This window comes from Telmatherina bonti (assembly GCF_933228915.1).
Source record: "Telmatherina bonti genome assembly, chromosome: 4".
In the NCBI taxonomy this organism is placed as follows: Eukaryota; Metazoa; Chordata; class Actinopteri; order Atheriniformes; family Telmatherinidae; genus Telmatherina; species Telmatherina bonti.
Window position 1 is genome coordinate 19,636,193 of NC_136622.1, and position 13,416 is coordinate 19,649,608.

Consider the following 13,416-nt stretch of genomic DNA (forward strand, 5'->3'; position numbering starts at 1 on the left):
TGTGGATGGACTTCCTTTTGAAGTAGAAAGTCCTGAGTCCTTATCTGATTCGGGGGTTAATTCGGCCTTAGGAGGTTGCTACATAACTAACTAACTAACTAACTAACTAACTAACTAACTAAATTTAATCTTATTACTGTTATTGTCAGGGTAATGGGTAATGAAAGGACCACAGTCTTTTGCATGTAGCAAAATACTATCATCTAATATTATGAAGTGTGAAGTCAAAAAAGTTACAACACCACTTGAGGACTTTTCATCCTGAATAGAAAGGAAAGGCTGTTGGCTACTTTCAATTCAAACCACCCAACTATCATATAACAGAGTTATTTTACTAAAGCAGCGTCTGTCTCATTGAAAACTTGGCTCACCTGAAGTAGTTTGCAGAGATTCCTGGTTTAAAACGTTTCACAAAAAAAGCACAAGAATGGAGAATACTGACACTAACATGGTTTTAACTGTAGTTAACTACAATACAGCCACTAGACGAATGGTGCATTTCTTAGTATGTTTCTTTTTCTTCGTCATGTGTCAGGAGGGGGCCTTGACATTATTGTCGTCATTGAAAAGTGGGTCCTGCAGTAAAAGGTTTGGGAACCACTGATGTGGGTGATTATATGTGATATGGATCTGATTTGTCCTCTCTTATGTCATTGTTATTTGGACTGATTTGTGCCTTTAGGACATGTGTACTGTCAGTGTGAAAATAATTCATTTAGACATTTCCTTGCAATGAGACTGCCTCTCAACAACTATCTGGACTCTGACCAGGCTTCCTCCATAAACTTATGTACTTTATCCTGTGCTAATTGGTAAGATAACTGCAAAATTAGGCAAAAGAAGAAAGAAGAAATTTGAACAATATAAATCTGTGTAATTTATCAAGTATAAAAATGGCAGGGTGTTTTATTCTTTGTGCGACGAAGCATTTGAAGCATTTGTCAATGCAGCTTAACGACATTGAATTTTTGTTTTGTCTTAAATTCAAAAGTAAAAGAAATATCTTGGCAAACCACTTAACAGGTCTTCAGAGTCTATGTTACTGTGTAGTTATTACTTTTTCATGAGCTGTTGAAGGCTTTGTGTGAGACTGCATGTGACAGATGTAGGCCAGGTGCACTGTAACAGTTTGTGCTACTGACAACATTCCCTCAAGGGCTGCTATCCCAAGTGATCTGAATCACATCAGAAGAAACTCCATAGGGAGTTTGGACTTTCTCATAATATAAGCTCTAAAGAGAATTCGTATTTGCAAAAACAACATCCAGATATCATATATTCAGTCATTTCTTTCATGTCTAACATGCTGTGGCATACATCTTGGTTAACATCTCTAGTGTGTGTAGTATACAAAAAGAAGTCACTGAAGAAGCATCATGTGCACATCAGCATATATACAGTATGTATATATATATATATATATATATATATATATATGTAAATGTAAATTCAGTTTATGAATATACACTTTCATTTTTTAAATATTTATATAACATTATATGATATTATTTCATTTAACGATGTTTTAAAGAAAACCTAAAATACATGTTTAAAAAAATTTCACAAATCCCCTGGAATGCCTTGAAGTACCCCCAGGGGTACGCATACCCCCATCTGAGAAACAGCGAAGTAAATGACTTACAGTTATTGGCTTTATGTATTCACACATACATGTAATCTGTATACTGAGAAGTAAGTAAGTCGAAGTTGACTAAGACTCTCCTTGGCCAAAAAGGTCTGATTTTGAAAGGATGCAGTGTTTTTCCTTCCTGCAGCAGTCATGTACAGGATATCATATAAATAAGCAAGGTGAAGTTTGAATTGCTTTGACAACAACTGCCTTTCTACAAAACAATAGATACAGCTTGTCAAAACTTCAGCTTGTTGAAGTTAATTTGATGCATGCAGAGTTTATAAAACAGGGCTATTCTGAACTTTGTCATCACACTCCAAGAACAACATCCTTGACAATGCTGCTGCTGTGTTGTGTAGCGACTGGAATAAATGCTGGAATGAGGACACCTTGCAAAAGAACAGGCCCAAAACTTTCAGTTTTCCAGGTTTGCTTCTCAACACAAGGTGACATGCCTCACTGTAACATTCTAAAGAAAGAGCTGCAAAAGTAGATCAGCCATAAAACCTGCAAGTCACTGTGTGATTAAAAAGATCCCTTTTCTTTTCAGTAATAGAAGAGTTTAACATAAAAATGAAATGTTGTCATATACTTGGTAGTACATGCCCATCAATGAGTGCAATCTAACTTGTGTTTTCAAATCAAAATGTATTATTAACGCAATAAAAAATAACTGTCTTTTTTGTTGCAAACAGCAAATGTTATTTGATATGGTCAGCAGCAACATTTCTATACACTGCAATAATACTAATACTAATACTAACACTGGTGCATACTATGGTACTGCTGGCCTACTTTTTTGTCAGTAGGGAGATGCAGCGATTGATGGATTTCTTTTGAGAAGATAAATACATAAATATTACATTTTGAACAGTAAATATGGAAAAATGGACTCATAACCTTTTAAGAGCACTTTAAAATTAGGAATATCCTGAGCCACCATTCTAATTCCAAACACACTTTTCAAGCCCTCTATATACATGCCTGTGTGTCCATTAATCTTTCTTTCTACTAACAATACAAACTGCCCAACAAGAAATTTCATAAACCGCATATTGGGATCAATAGCTTTCAAGCAGAAACTGAACAGAAAACCCACCTGCCCCATGCTGTGTGCAGCATTATAAGCCATCCAAACTCTCCAACAGTAGAAAATTACATTCAGCCTTGCTGGCTAAAAGCCTATCTTAAGACCCCTGTGTAGGTGTTAATAGCCATGGATTCAAACTTCCACTGATAACATCACTGGTGAAAAGGGGTGATGTGAGGCAAACAATGCACCTTCAAAGGGAAGCTCTGTTACTCAGCCTGGCAGGGCCCCAGCAGAAGACATCATCTCTAGTCAGCATGCCAAAGTTATTCCTCGCCCCCATCACGCTGACAGCACCAAGTGTCCCAAAGTAAAAATGACTCACTCTACTGACTTCAACAACGCAGACAAACAGCCAGGAAATTCACACACAAAAGCACAAACAAGACTTCGACTTTATCAAAATAAATAAGTCAGATGAGGAATCAGCGATGTGCTACCATTTCTGAAAACAAATAGTGCTCCTTCAGCGACACAAAACTTCAGCATATGGCATGTGATGATTTTTGAACATATGCCATCACAGGATATCAAACTTTGGCACAGATTATCTTACCTCCAGAGTGAGGGGGTGGACCACACAGCAAGACCACTCCTTGCCCTTCACGAACTCTCACTGGGCCTCTTTTCTGAGTCTTAAAATCCTCCAAGTCTGTTGGACAAAACACAAACGCAATAAGGAAAATAAAAAAGCAAACGCACAAGGTGTAAATACAGCACAAATCACACAGTTACTAAGCAAAGATTTCAGTGCAATGCAAAAACTTTCATGAAGCACTCATGACATGTTCACCTAAATGCAGATATTGTGCAGAAAAGTCTTAAACACTTCTGACTGGAGCGCAGAGTAATTCTTCAAGCATAAGTCACACATGAGTGAATTTAATTGGAACAGCATACTGTTATCGCTTTTTGTGTTTCATCCACTGCACAAAGACCAATAACAATTAAATGACAAAGACTGAAACATCATTTGTATGGAAAACGATTACTTGTTGACAACCTGCTGAGAGAAAGCAAATAAGTAAATAGAGACAGAAACCTTGAAAACTTTGCTGTGCTCGCCTGCTGTGACTCTCGGCGACATTGCAGACAATGAAACCAAATATGTGGCATACATATAATGACATAATCAGAAATAAATTGTCAAACAAGGAGGAAAGAACACAGAACTGACTGTCTGTGTACGAGCACATCATGATGTGCCTGAATAATAAACACTGTTCATGATCTTAGCAGATCTTGTAAGCAATAAAAAAAAACTGCCTGTAAAAGGAAGTATGCTTGGAATTAAATTCTTTTTCTTTTCTTTCACAAGTTATTAGTAAAAAGCTCTGATGTCACTTCACAAATTAATCTATGGATAATTAAGTTCTTTACATGCTAGTCGCAGAGACTGCATGGATATTTTAATGGCAGCAGTTAAATCGATGGTTGAGCAAGTATAGACTCGCTGAGAAGATTCAAAAGATATACTGGTGACCTCTCTGGGCAAGCAAGAGATCTATAAATCTCTTTTAAATGAAGCTGCTCAATTAATTTAATTGCTTTCTATCCAATTGAGAGAGAACACAACGGCAAATGTACACAGGAGAAAATGATCAGTGTTTGTAATGTGATGTCGTGCTTTTCTTCATGCAACATAAAAGTGTAATGTCTGAAAACTACACTAAAACATCTCACTTTAACAAACCTGTTTGATATAAAAACAAGATTATTAACTTAATACTTAACTTTGACATCTATCCTCCGATAATTTAAAGATCCAGACAAGCTGAAAGAAAATCATAAGCAAAGACAAATATTTCTGCAGGGGACACTGCCCTCTGGTCATATTTTCTCATTTCTTATAATTGTAAAATGTTTTTGCCTTCTCAGTGGTTCATCCCCCCGACAGTAATTTTGTACATACCAGCCTATGACAGTACATGGGCCAGAAGTGTAGGCAAGCAAGGAAAGTTTATATGTATAGTCATGATATGAACAATACAGGCGAGCAGAGAAATTAGACAGAAAGCATTAAATAAAATGTGAACAAATGTGAGGAAAACAGTCATTTTGATAAAAAGGTAGCATATAGAAATGTCACATTTTAAAACATAATTTTTCTAATTTGATTTAAAACAGATGAGAGTTTCAGCAGACCTGCAGTTTTCTGTGAGTTTGGTCCACATGCCAGAAGCATAAAACTTGTATTTCTGCTTCTCTGTGTTTTGTTCTGACTGTATCTATTTGACCCTGATGACCTGAGGGATCTGGTTGGTTCATAACCAAACAGAAGATCCTGAATGTATTGTGGCTGTTATGCGAGTCAGTATCATGTAACAGACTCCGGAGAGCTAAATATTGGCAGAAAGAAAACTCTGATTTAGTTAACAAGTACAATACATTTACAACCTGATTAAAACAAAAAAAAATGCCATTGCTCTTTATCTGTTGCACAAATTATAAGAAAGAAAGAAATTCATGTCATGAAAAGTTTTCATTCATTCTAGAAGCAAAATGGTCATTTTAACATCTTGGAAATTCTTTTTCAGGATTATTTGTCTTTGACTAAAAGTAAGGGTATGCAGATGTGCAAAAGATTTACAGATGTAGCAAAACTTGAGGCAGGTGTAGTGATCTTGGGCTTCCAGGATTAAAAGACATTCGAACTGGATTAAACAATAGTTGTCATTTCTTTCTCTGCAATAAGACTGGTCCACACAGGACGAGAAGGGTGATCATTTGACCCAAGGGAGGACGACACTCAGAGATTTACACCTTTTCTCTCTACAGAATACAGCTGCATCAACAATGGGAGATTTTCTAAGTGGAACATCTAACAATTTATAGTTGCAGGTCGGGGGGATGCAGAGAGTCGCATCTGACCAAACCCTGGTTCTTGTCAAAAATGACACCTTTCATCAAAGTACCAGACTTCATGGCGCCAGAACAACCCCTCCCCTGACTGTGAAGGAGACTGGAAAGAGATTCAAACTTCTGTCCCCAATTAAAGGAAACTTTAGATGCTCAACCTCATTGATCTCATTTTACAAGTTTGTCTAACCGATTTAACTTAGTCTAAATGACTTTGGTTAATTGTTTTGATTGAATTTCTTTTTTTAAAATTATTTTATCTTGATATGTGATTTAATTCTTTGAACTGATCACACACGCATATTAATCATAAACACTACATTAAATAATCTTGATTATGTTTTCCAAGCTTCAGACCTCTCTAAGCTACTAATGTGAATGAATAAAATGTGAGTTTTCCTTTTTAGGATTTATTGCCGATGAAGACGAGTCGTGACAATTAATTAATCCACCTTTAATAAAAATACATGTAGCCAATCTTTTCATGTGTGAAAGTAATACTATAAGTTAATGCTTTTCTTCCCAGCAAACGAGGAGTCTGCATAACTCTTAAGAATGTGATTTGATATGTATTGGAATCAAACAAAGTAAAGAATTTTGAGTATCATGTTCACATAATGAGATGCAGAGGGAAGGAACTAGAGCTGACCTGATTGGATAAGGTTGGTCAGCCTCTGACAGAAGCGACTCATGATTGGCTGGAAGTTCGAAAGGTGGGTCTGTTTAAATTAGACTGGCAGCCTGACTTCCTTAGTCTTTAGTCTTCAGTCTTTGGTCTTTTTAGAGTGTCTTTTTAGTCTTCTTTGTGCTTTTTTTTTGTCTTCTTTTAGCTTTTTGTCCTCTTTTCCCTTTTTCAGCTTTCGTCCTCTTTTTCCTTTTAGTTGTATTTCGTTATAAGCCTTTGACCTCTCCGTTCTTCCGAACGGGAGAAAGTACAACAAGTGTTTATTTGTAACCAGTCATTTTTCCCGAGATTAATAATTAACTAGAACCGTAGCTCCAACTTTTTCCACTGCGTCTTTACACGTAAAATCTGGAACTATCTATTTTTGGGACAATCTGGATCATCATCACGCCGCTCTGGAACTCCGCTGAACGGACCCAGAAGCCCAGAGTAGCTGCGTAGACCTACATCTTCTGACGCTCCAGGGATCCAATCCCCCGGAAACGCGCCGAATAGGGAACCAACCACCCGCTTCGACCCCAAACTCCGGAGATCCAGCGTCCAAGTAGGATCTGATAGCGCTCTGACATTTGTGATGTCCCAAACCAGTACATCAAATTCTAACTAAATAATTAAATTTGAATTCTTATCCAAATTTAGAATTATTGAACACATTCTTATCAAAGATTTAAGTAAGATAATCATCCCGATTTATTTGCTTAATTCCACCCAGTTTCTTCCTGCTCCATCTCATTTAATTAATTTCAGCGTTCCTTATTAATGTCAGAATTGAAAACCCGTGCAGACATCCATTAACCCATTCCATTAATAACCTCATTTTAACTGTTTGGTTTCTTCTACTGTGTTGTTTAGCATCATCGTCAATAAATATGTAATCAATTCATCCGTTCTTGTCATAATTTCTGAATGCACAATTTCTAGTTCATTCGTTCTTAGAATTTACTCCTCTAAAGTGAAACTGTTTATTGAATTGAGAGTATTTCAGGTGTCTCATCTGCCTGAATCGTAGGTTAGTTAAAAGTGATGAGTGGTGCTCCGAGGTAATTAATAAATTAAGAATTAGTAGAGGCATATTTCGCTACACAGGTAATAGAGGTAAAAAACCACAATAACCTCATTTTGGAGTTAAAGTGAACATTTGTGCCAAATTTGAATTTCCAAAGACACAACAGTGTTATTGCACTAATGAGGATGAAACGCACTGACTGGCTAAATAACCAAAAACATATTGCTTCTGGCCCCCTGATGTTGTATGATGGCACTAAAATGCAGAGAACAGTATTACAGAAAAGTCTGTTTTTCTTCTTGATTAAAAAGAGAGTGGCTGGCTAAAATATTCAGATTTTTGCCTTTAAAGGTTTTGCATATCATACCATTTAAGAGACTTTATAAATATTTGATAAGCTAGATGAAGAGTGTTGAATGAACACTTAAGGAGCATGCTCAGTTAAAATGGTAATACACCAGCTGCTAAAGTGAACAATCGCAAAACATTAATGTATTTTAGAACAACTTGGTATTACTGTGAAGATCCATCCTCTGAGCTAATGGAATGATTATTAAAGTTAGTTTTTTCAGTCGCATTTTACTCGATTTATGACGATTATTTTAAAAAATGTGCGTGCACAAGTTATGATTAATGCAATTAGTAAACACACAGAATCTGATTTTAAAACATATTTGGGCTCATACATAATGTTTCTATCAAAGTTGCTCAACTCACACTGGGAGTGAATTTCTCCTGATCAATATTCCTTTTGTGTAGAGTGAGCCGTAAATGAGCTAGACACACTAAAAGGCAACAATGCCTGACAACCCAAGCTGTTCAGCATGGCGTGGATCATCTTATCAAGCCTATCACAGTTCTGCACCTCCATGTGCTTCTCCACGGCAGGGTTCAGGCTATTTTGAGTGCTTTCAGATCCATGAAATTGGATGAGAATTTGCATTTTTGGGCTAGCTGCTCCAATGTGACTCAGTGTAATGAATGAGAAGCAATTGTAGAGAAGCAGAATGAGGCTGTTCTGTTAGAATGTGAGCTTGAGGACAATTTATGATGTGGTTACATCTATCACCTTGCCCCTGGACAAAAGGGACACAGAGTTTTGATAACTTTTCTGAAGTGCTTTTTCAATCCTTGTGCCTTCATGTGAATTCCTTCTATTAAGCTAAAACATATTTAACTTTTTTTTTTTTTAATTTACTGATGTGGGTTTACTAATTGATGAATATATGGAGAGTTTATATTCTTAAAACACTATCAACCTTCTTAATACTTTAACATCCATCTCAAAAAGTTAAAAATAAGACTTGGCACAAGTCTGCTTATTACCCATTGATTTGAGTGTCTACTACTATCACGTGCAGGACTGTGGCTCTCGAGGACTGGAGTTGGCCTCCCCCACCCTATGATGTCTTTATCTCAAGTTCTACTTCACAAGGTGTAAACTTGTTTCCTGAAACCTAAACAACAGAAAGTAGTAGCAGTACACAAATACTTCTGTTAATCCTCTTGGAGGAAGTTTCTAATGTTAAATATTATCATTGCCGATGTGTAATGTCTAATATGTTTGCAAGCTGGGGCTGTGAAAATGGCAATTGACAAAGTTGATATTAGTGACATTTCTTGGTGCTGGCATCAGGCTGGCATGAGACTTGCCATGTACATACATAGCCAGGTTCTTGTAAAAATGTCCTTCCCCCTCCGTCTAATGAAAAAAAACAAAAAAAACATCGAGACCTAACCACATAAAACACTGGTTCTGAGTATGACTACAGGTCGCACAGACATTTTTTGTTGCAGGCAGGTATGTTTCTAAACCTAAAATCCCTGTTATTTATGTTTACATGCAAAAACCTAAACAGAGTATTGACCAAATCTTTGATGAGATACCCTGCAATGCTTTATTTGGCAGTATTCGTCAACCTTTCATCATACATTAGACAACATGGGATAATAATAAGAGCTATATTAGTGGAGATGGGGTATATTCTTAATAAAAGCTGTGTAAATGTCCGGAGTAACTACATAATATGCATGTATGTTGTGCATGTTGAAAAATAAATCAATACATTTATAGCAACAAGGTTATAGTCAACAAATTACCTTATGATGGCAAACACAGGGAAATAATAGCAGTAATAAGCATTGTTGTAAAAGAAAGCTTCTTTTAAGTTTTTATTTTTTTTAATTCAAGACTGCAACTTTTCTCTTCTCTGTTCTGTTTTTGTAAAGATGCACCATGTTGTAAACCCCCAAAAGTTAAACAACACATAAAATGTGGGGGCTGATAAACCACAGGCATAATTCTGAAAGAGCACAAGTGCTGGAACCCTTTAACAATTCCAAAACTGCAAAGAGCTGCATTCAAAAGTATCTTTTTTTACCTAGCAGATAAAATCATAGCCAGATTTCAACTTCAGGTCTACACAGATTGGTCAAAGGGTCAAAGACAATTAATGAAGTGAAAATTGCTGCTGGAAATTAAAAACTTCCTGACAAATTCATATTATTTCTATTAAATGTACAAAAAAAGCCAAAGTGCAATTAAAAGATTGTATTTCATCAGAAATCTTGGGTACCAAAATACAAAAGAGGCACATCATTGCTATCATAAATAAAGCTATTTCACCGATCATTAAACACGGTGATACCCTTGTGGCTCTGTAAGTAGCACCAAGTTTTAGCTGTAGCATGTTCTTCCTTAGGACATCCAGGGCTCCTTAGGTATCCGGTACACTCTGTCTATGTTACAGGGCTGTTGTATAAAGCTGCATCTTGCATCAATAGAAACCCGTTTTACTGCAGCTAAATAAATAAATAATAAAAAAAAAAGAATAAAATCCCTGTAGGATTAGAAAACCCAATCTTGCTTGATGCTCGATAAACAACTAGATTATTCCATCCAGCACTCCCCGTGGGACAAGTGGAACCTTTTAACAGCATGTATTGTCAAAAGGATCAAGAACATTTATACTTTTAGAGTATTAAACCCATAACAGATGGAAACAGAAACCGTCATATCATCCATCTTTCAGAAGATTAAAAATGTAATCTCAATTCTAATTCATGCACCACACATCCATGCACTGTAAATTTGATGATATGAGACATCATTAAGTGGTGCAAATCAAATATTCTGCTCTTGTTCACCATCAGCAAGGACTTTCATGAATAAATATACAATTTGAGCAATGTTAAAGGTGGTAAAATTGTGTTTTTAATCATAAGAATGCTCAAATCACAGTTCCACATTTTGTTTTCAACAGCTGTGCCTAAAAGCAAGTGTTTTAGCCTATCAGACCTAAAAGGATTGCCAGTAAAATATTACTTTAAATCCCTGTATTTCTTTCATTAATGGCCATAACTGTGGTCTCTGTCTCCCAGTTAATTACAAGACTAAGAGGCGCAAGCCCCCTTGGTATTTGAAAAAAATACTTAGCTCTCCAGAGTCTGTTACAAATGACATGATACTGACTCTCATAACAGACTGCACCTCCATGAGTTATTCCCCTGACCAGAGACCCGCTCAATCACACAGCACACTTAATTAAGTTAAACCAAAAGCAATAACTAAGATATATGACACATCAGCTCTGATGCTTGTTCTCATCCGTTGACAAAAGCAGCAGGTCTACGGTCAGGCCCGGGCAATGGATGAGACCAATCACAATGACATACAGTCCAGAACAGGCCTCAAAAATTGATAGGAAATATGAATATGATTAACAGCCCAGGAGCAGCTCAGGATACAGATTTGATCTATATGCTGAAGATTTAATGCTGCTTTGTGGCAAAGAAGCACCAAATAGCTATGAGATGGATATCTTTGGTGCTCTCTCGCCAAGGATCATTGCTGTGTCTGCTGTGGCAGAGAAACAGACATCAGAACTCAATCTAGCTGCACCATCTGTTCAAAGATATCAGGGCTGTCATTTGATATGGGCTGCCCATCAAGAGTGGAGGCCTAAAGTTCACCTTGCTATAAAAATGCCTTAGACTCAGGTTTTATAAAATAGGATGGATGAAGGCTGCAAAGCATTAGGTGTATGGTACTAGTCAAGGCTAGTCACACAGTAAAAGCTCACTTTATAGAGGTATGGGATGTTACCAAAGGTTAAGAAATAAACTCACAACAGCTCTTGGTGTTTTATGTTTAGATCCGTCTGTATTTTATGAAGTCTGGTAATCGTTTTCTATTAAACAACAGCTGATTATCAACACAACTTTGACTTCTTTTTAGTTCCTCAACTCAAAAGGAATGAAGTTGAACAGACAGAAACTGCATTCCCAAGAAAATTAAAATACTTTGTAAAATGTGAATTCAAACAGAATGCAATCTCATGAACTAGGACTTCATTTTTTAAAAAGTTGCACTTTTCAGGTAAATATTGTAATTTGAAGTTGGTCTTTCAAATTCCAGCTGTCATAGTGTGGTCACCCCTCTCAGACATTTACTTTCACTCCACATCAATCTTTAGTCATACATCAAGTTTATTATAAGCATTCAAAACAGCAGTGTTATTTATGCTTTGTGAGACATAAACATATATAAGGACCTGTAAAATAAAATTAAAAAAAGGCCTAAAAGCCAACTTAAATCTTAAATCAGAGTGCACACAACAGTTTTTCCACACATTTCACATTTCTCTTCCCACTGATGAGCAGGGTGATTAGTACCACCGATTTATATATGAACAGTCACAATTGTGTGGAAATCAGGCTGTATACATTTAATACGTTGGTGGCACTGGTATGTAATGCTGCACAGTGTGTGCATGGCACTGCTGGAAGTCCTTGCAAATGGAAAAATTAGGATAGAAGGTATTTTCACCAAGATTTCCAAGCCCATGATGATGACTGGCTAATATGCATATTTAGACTCCCTAGAGCATTGCTCATGGATCTATAGGCTGAAATGGATCTTGTATTGGCGAGACCAATCTGTGGAACCACACAATTCCTGTCCAATTACAGGTCTTGACCACTCTGGGGCTACTGGCAGCTGGCTCTTACCAGCATGAATTAGCCGACAGGTATGTGTTTAACATAATCAGCCAATAATGTACTCTCTGCCTCAAGCCACTATTAAGAACAACTTGATTCTGTGAAATTATCTCTAGGTCTGGGATATTGCTAATGCTTGCTGTCCTGGATGGCACTGTTAATATGACCAATCAATACATCAGATTTCCCTGCACTGTGGGAGAACAGGCCAACATTAAAAGGCAGTTTACAGCAACGTCCAAATGTAAGCGGCACAACTGCCTGCATTCATGTTGCTATAAGGCTCCACATGATGGTGAATTTGTTTAAGTATTGAATAGAAAGCAAGTGCATTTTATTAGAATGCAAGTCATATGTTACTCCAAATAGATGCAAGTCATATGTGACTCCAAATAGTGGCAAAATGGCTTGATTCAGCACAACTCCTTTATCCTGGCGTAAAGCAGTGTGGGAACTAAACTGCGGGCACATGCTACATGTGATGGCTGGCTTCTTGGTAAGGCAAGAAAAAACTTTGTATTTCAGAAATTTTAACTGTTTAGGCCTGATGCACTGATGAGTTCTTCCACTATAAGCTGCAGGGGACAGTGGCTAACCCCTTTAGCGTTGGCTCCTAACCCCCTTTCGAAACCTCCGGAGCTCAGAGGAGGTGCATGTAATATCACTCACACTCGTGTGCACACTCAACTGTGGAGCATGCCATCGGCCTCCTAAAATACAGGTAGCAGAGTTTAAATGCGCCGAGGGTAGACTCTTATGTCATCCAAGGAAGGTGTTCGGTGTGCTGCACAACCTGGCTCTGAGGCATGGCACCTCCCTTTATCTCAGACTGACAATCCTGACCCAAAGCCCCCTCCCCAACTAGAGGAGTTTTAACTAAGAGCACAACTCAGTTAGCCTTGCAAGACAGACTCTCTCGCTGTACCAGCGTAGAGTCTGGGGACTCACTCGCATCAATGGATTTCTAGGGCGGGACAAACAAGCGCGGAGTAAACCAATCAGAAAAATGGCGGATGTGACGTCAGTAAAGCGGCAGCCTACACTGTCCGGAAAGTAGAGCGAACTCAACTGAAGAAAATAAACATGGCACGCAGGACAGGAGACATAAATGACCTCTCTGACATAAATTACCTTTTTTGCTG

The 13,416-nt window shown here is 37.4% G+C and overlaps 1 protein-coding gene across 1 annotated transcript in view; it reads right to left on the reverse strand.

Annotated features, from left to right (window-relative positions):
• Nucleotides 1-13,416, reverse strand: part of cntn3a.1 (contactin 3a, tandem duplicate 1) — a gene marked incomplete at both ends in the record, with an annotated part of 79,593 nt that overhangs the window by 50,491 nt on the left and 15,686 nt on the right. The window contains one exon of the mRNA XM_079238789.1: nt 3,280-3,375. Coding sequence (XP_079094915.1) covers nt 3,280-3,375 — 96 coding nt within the window. The remainder of the gene's footprint in view (nt 1-3,279; nt 3,376-13,416) is intronic.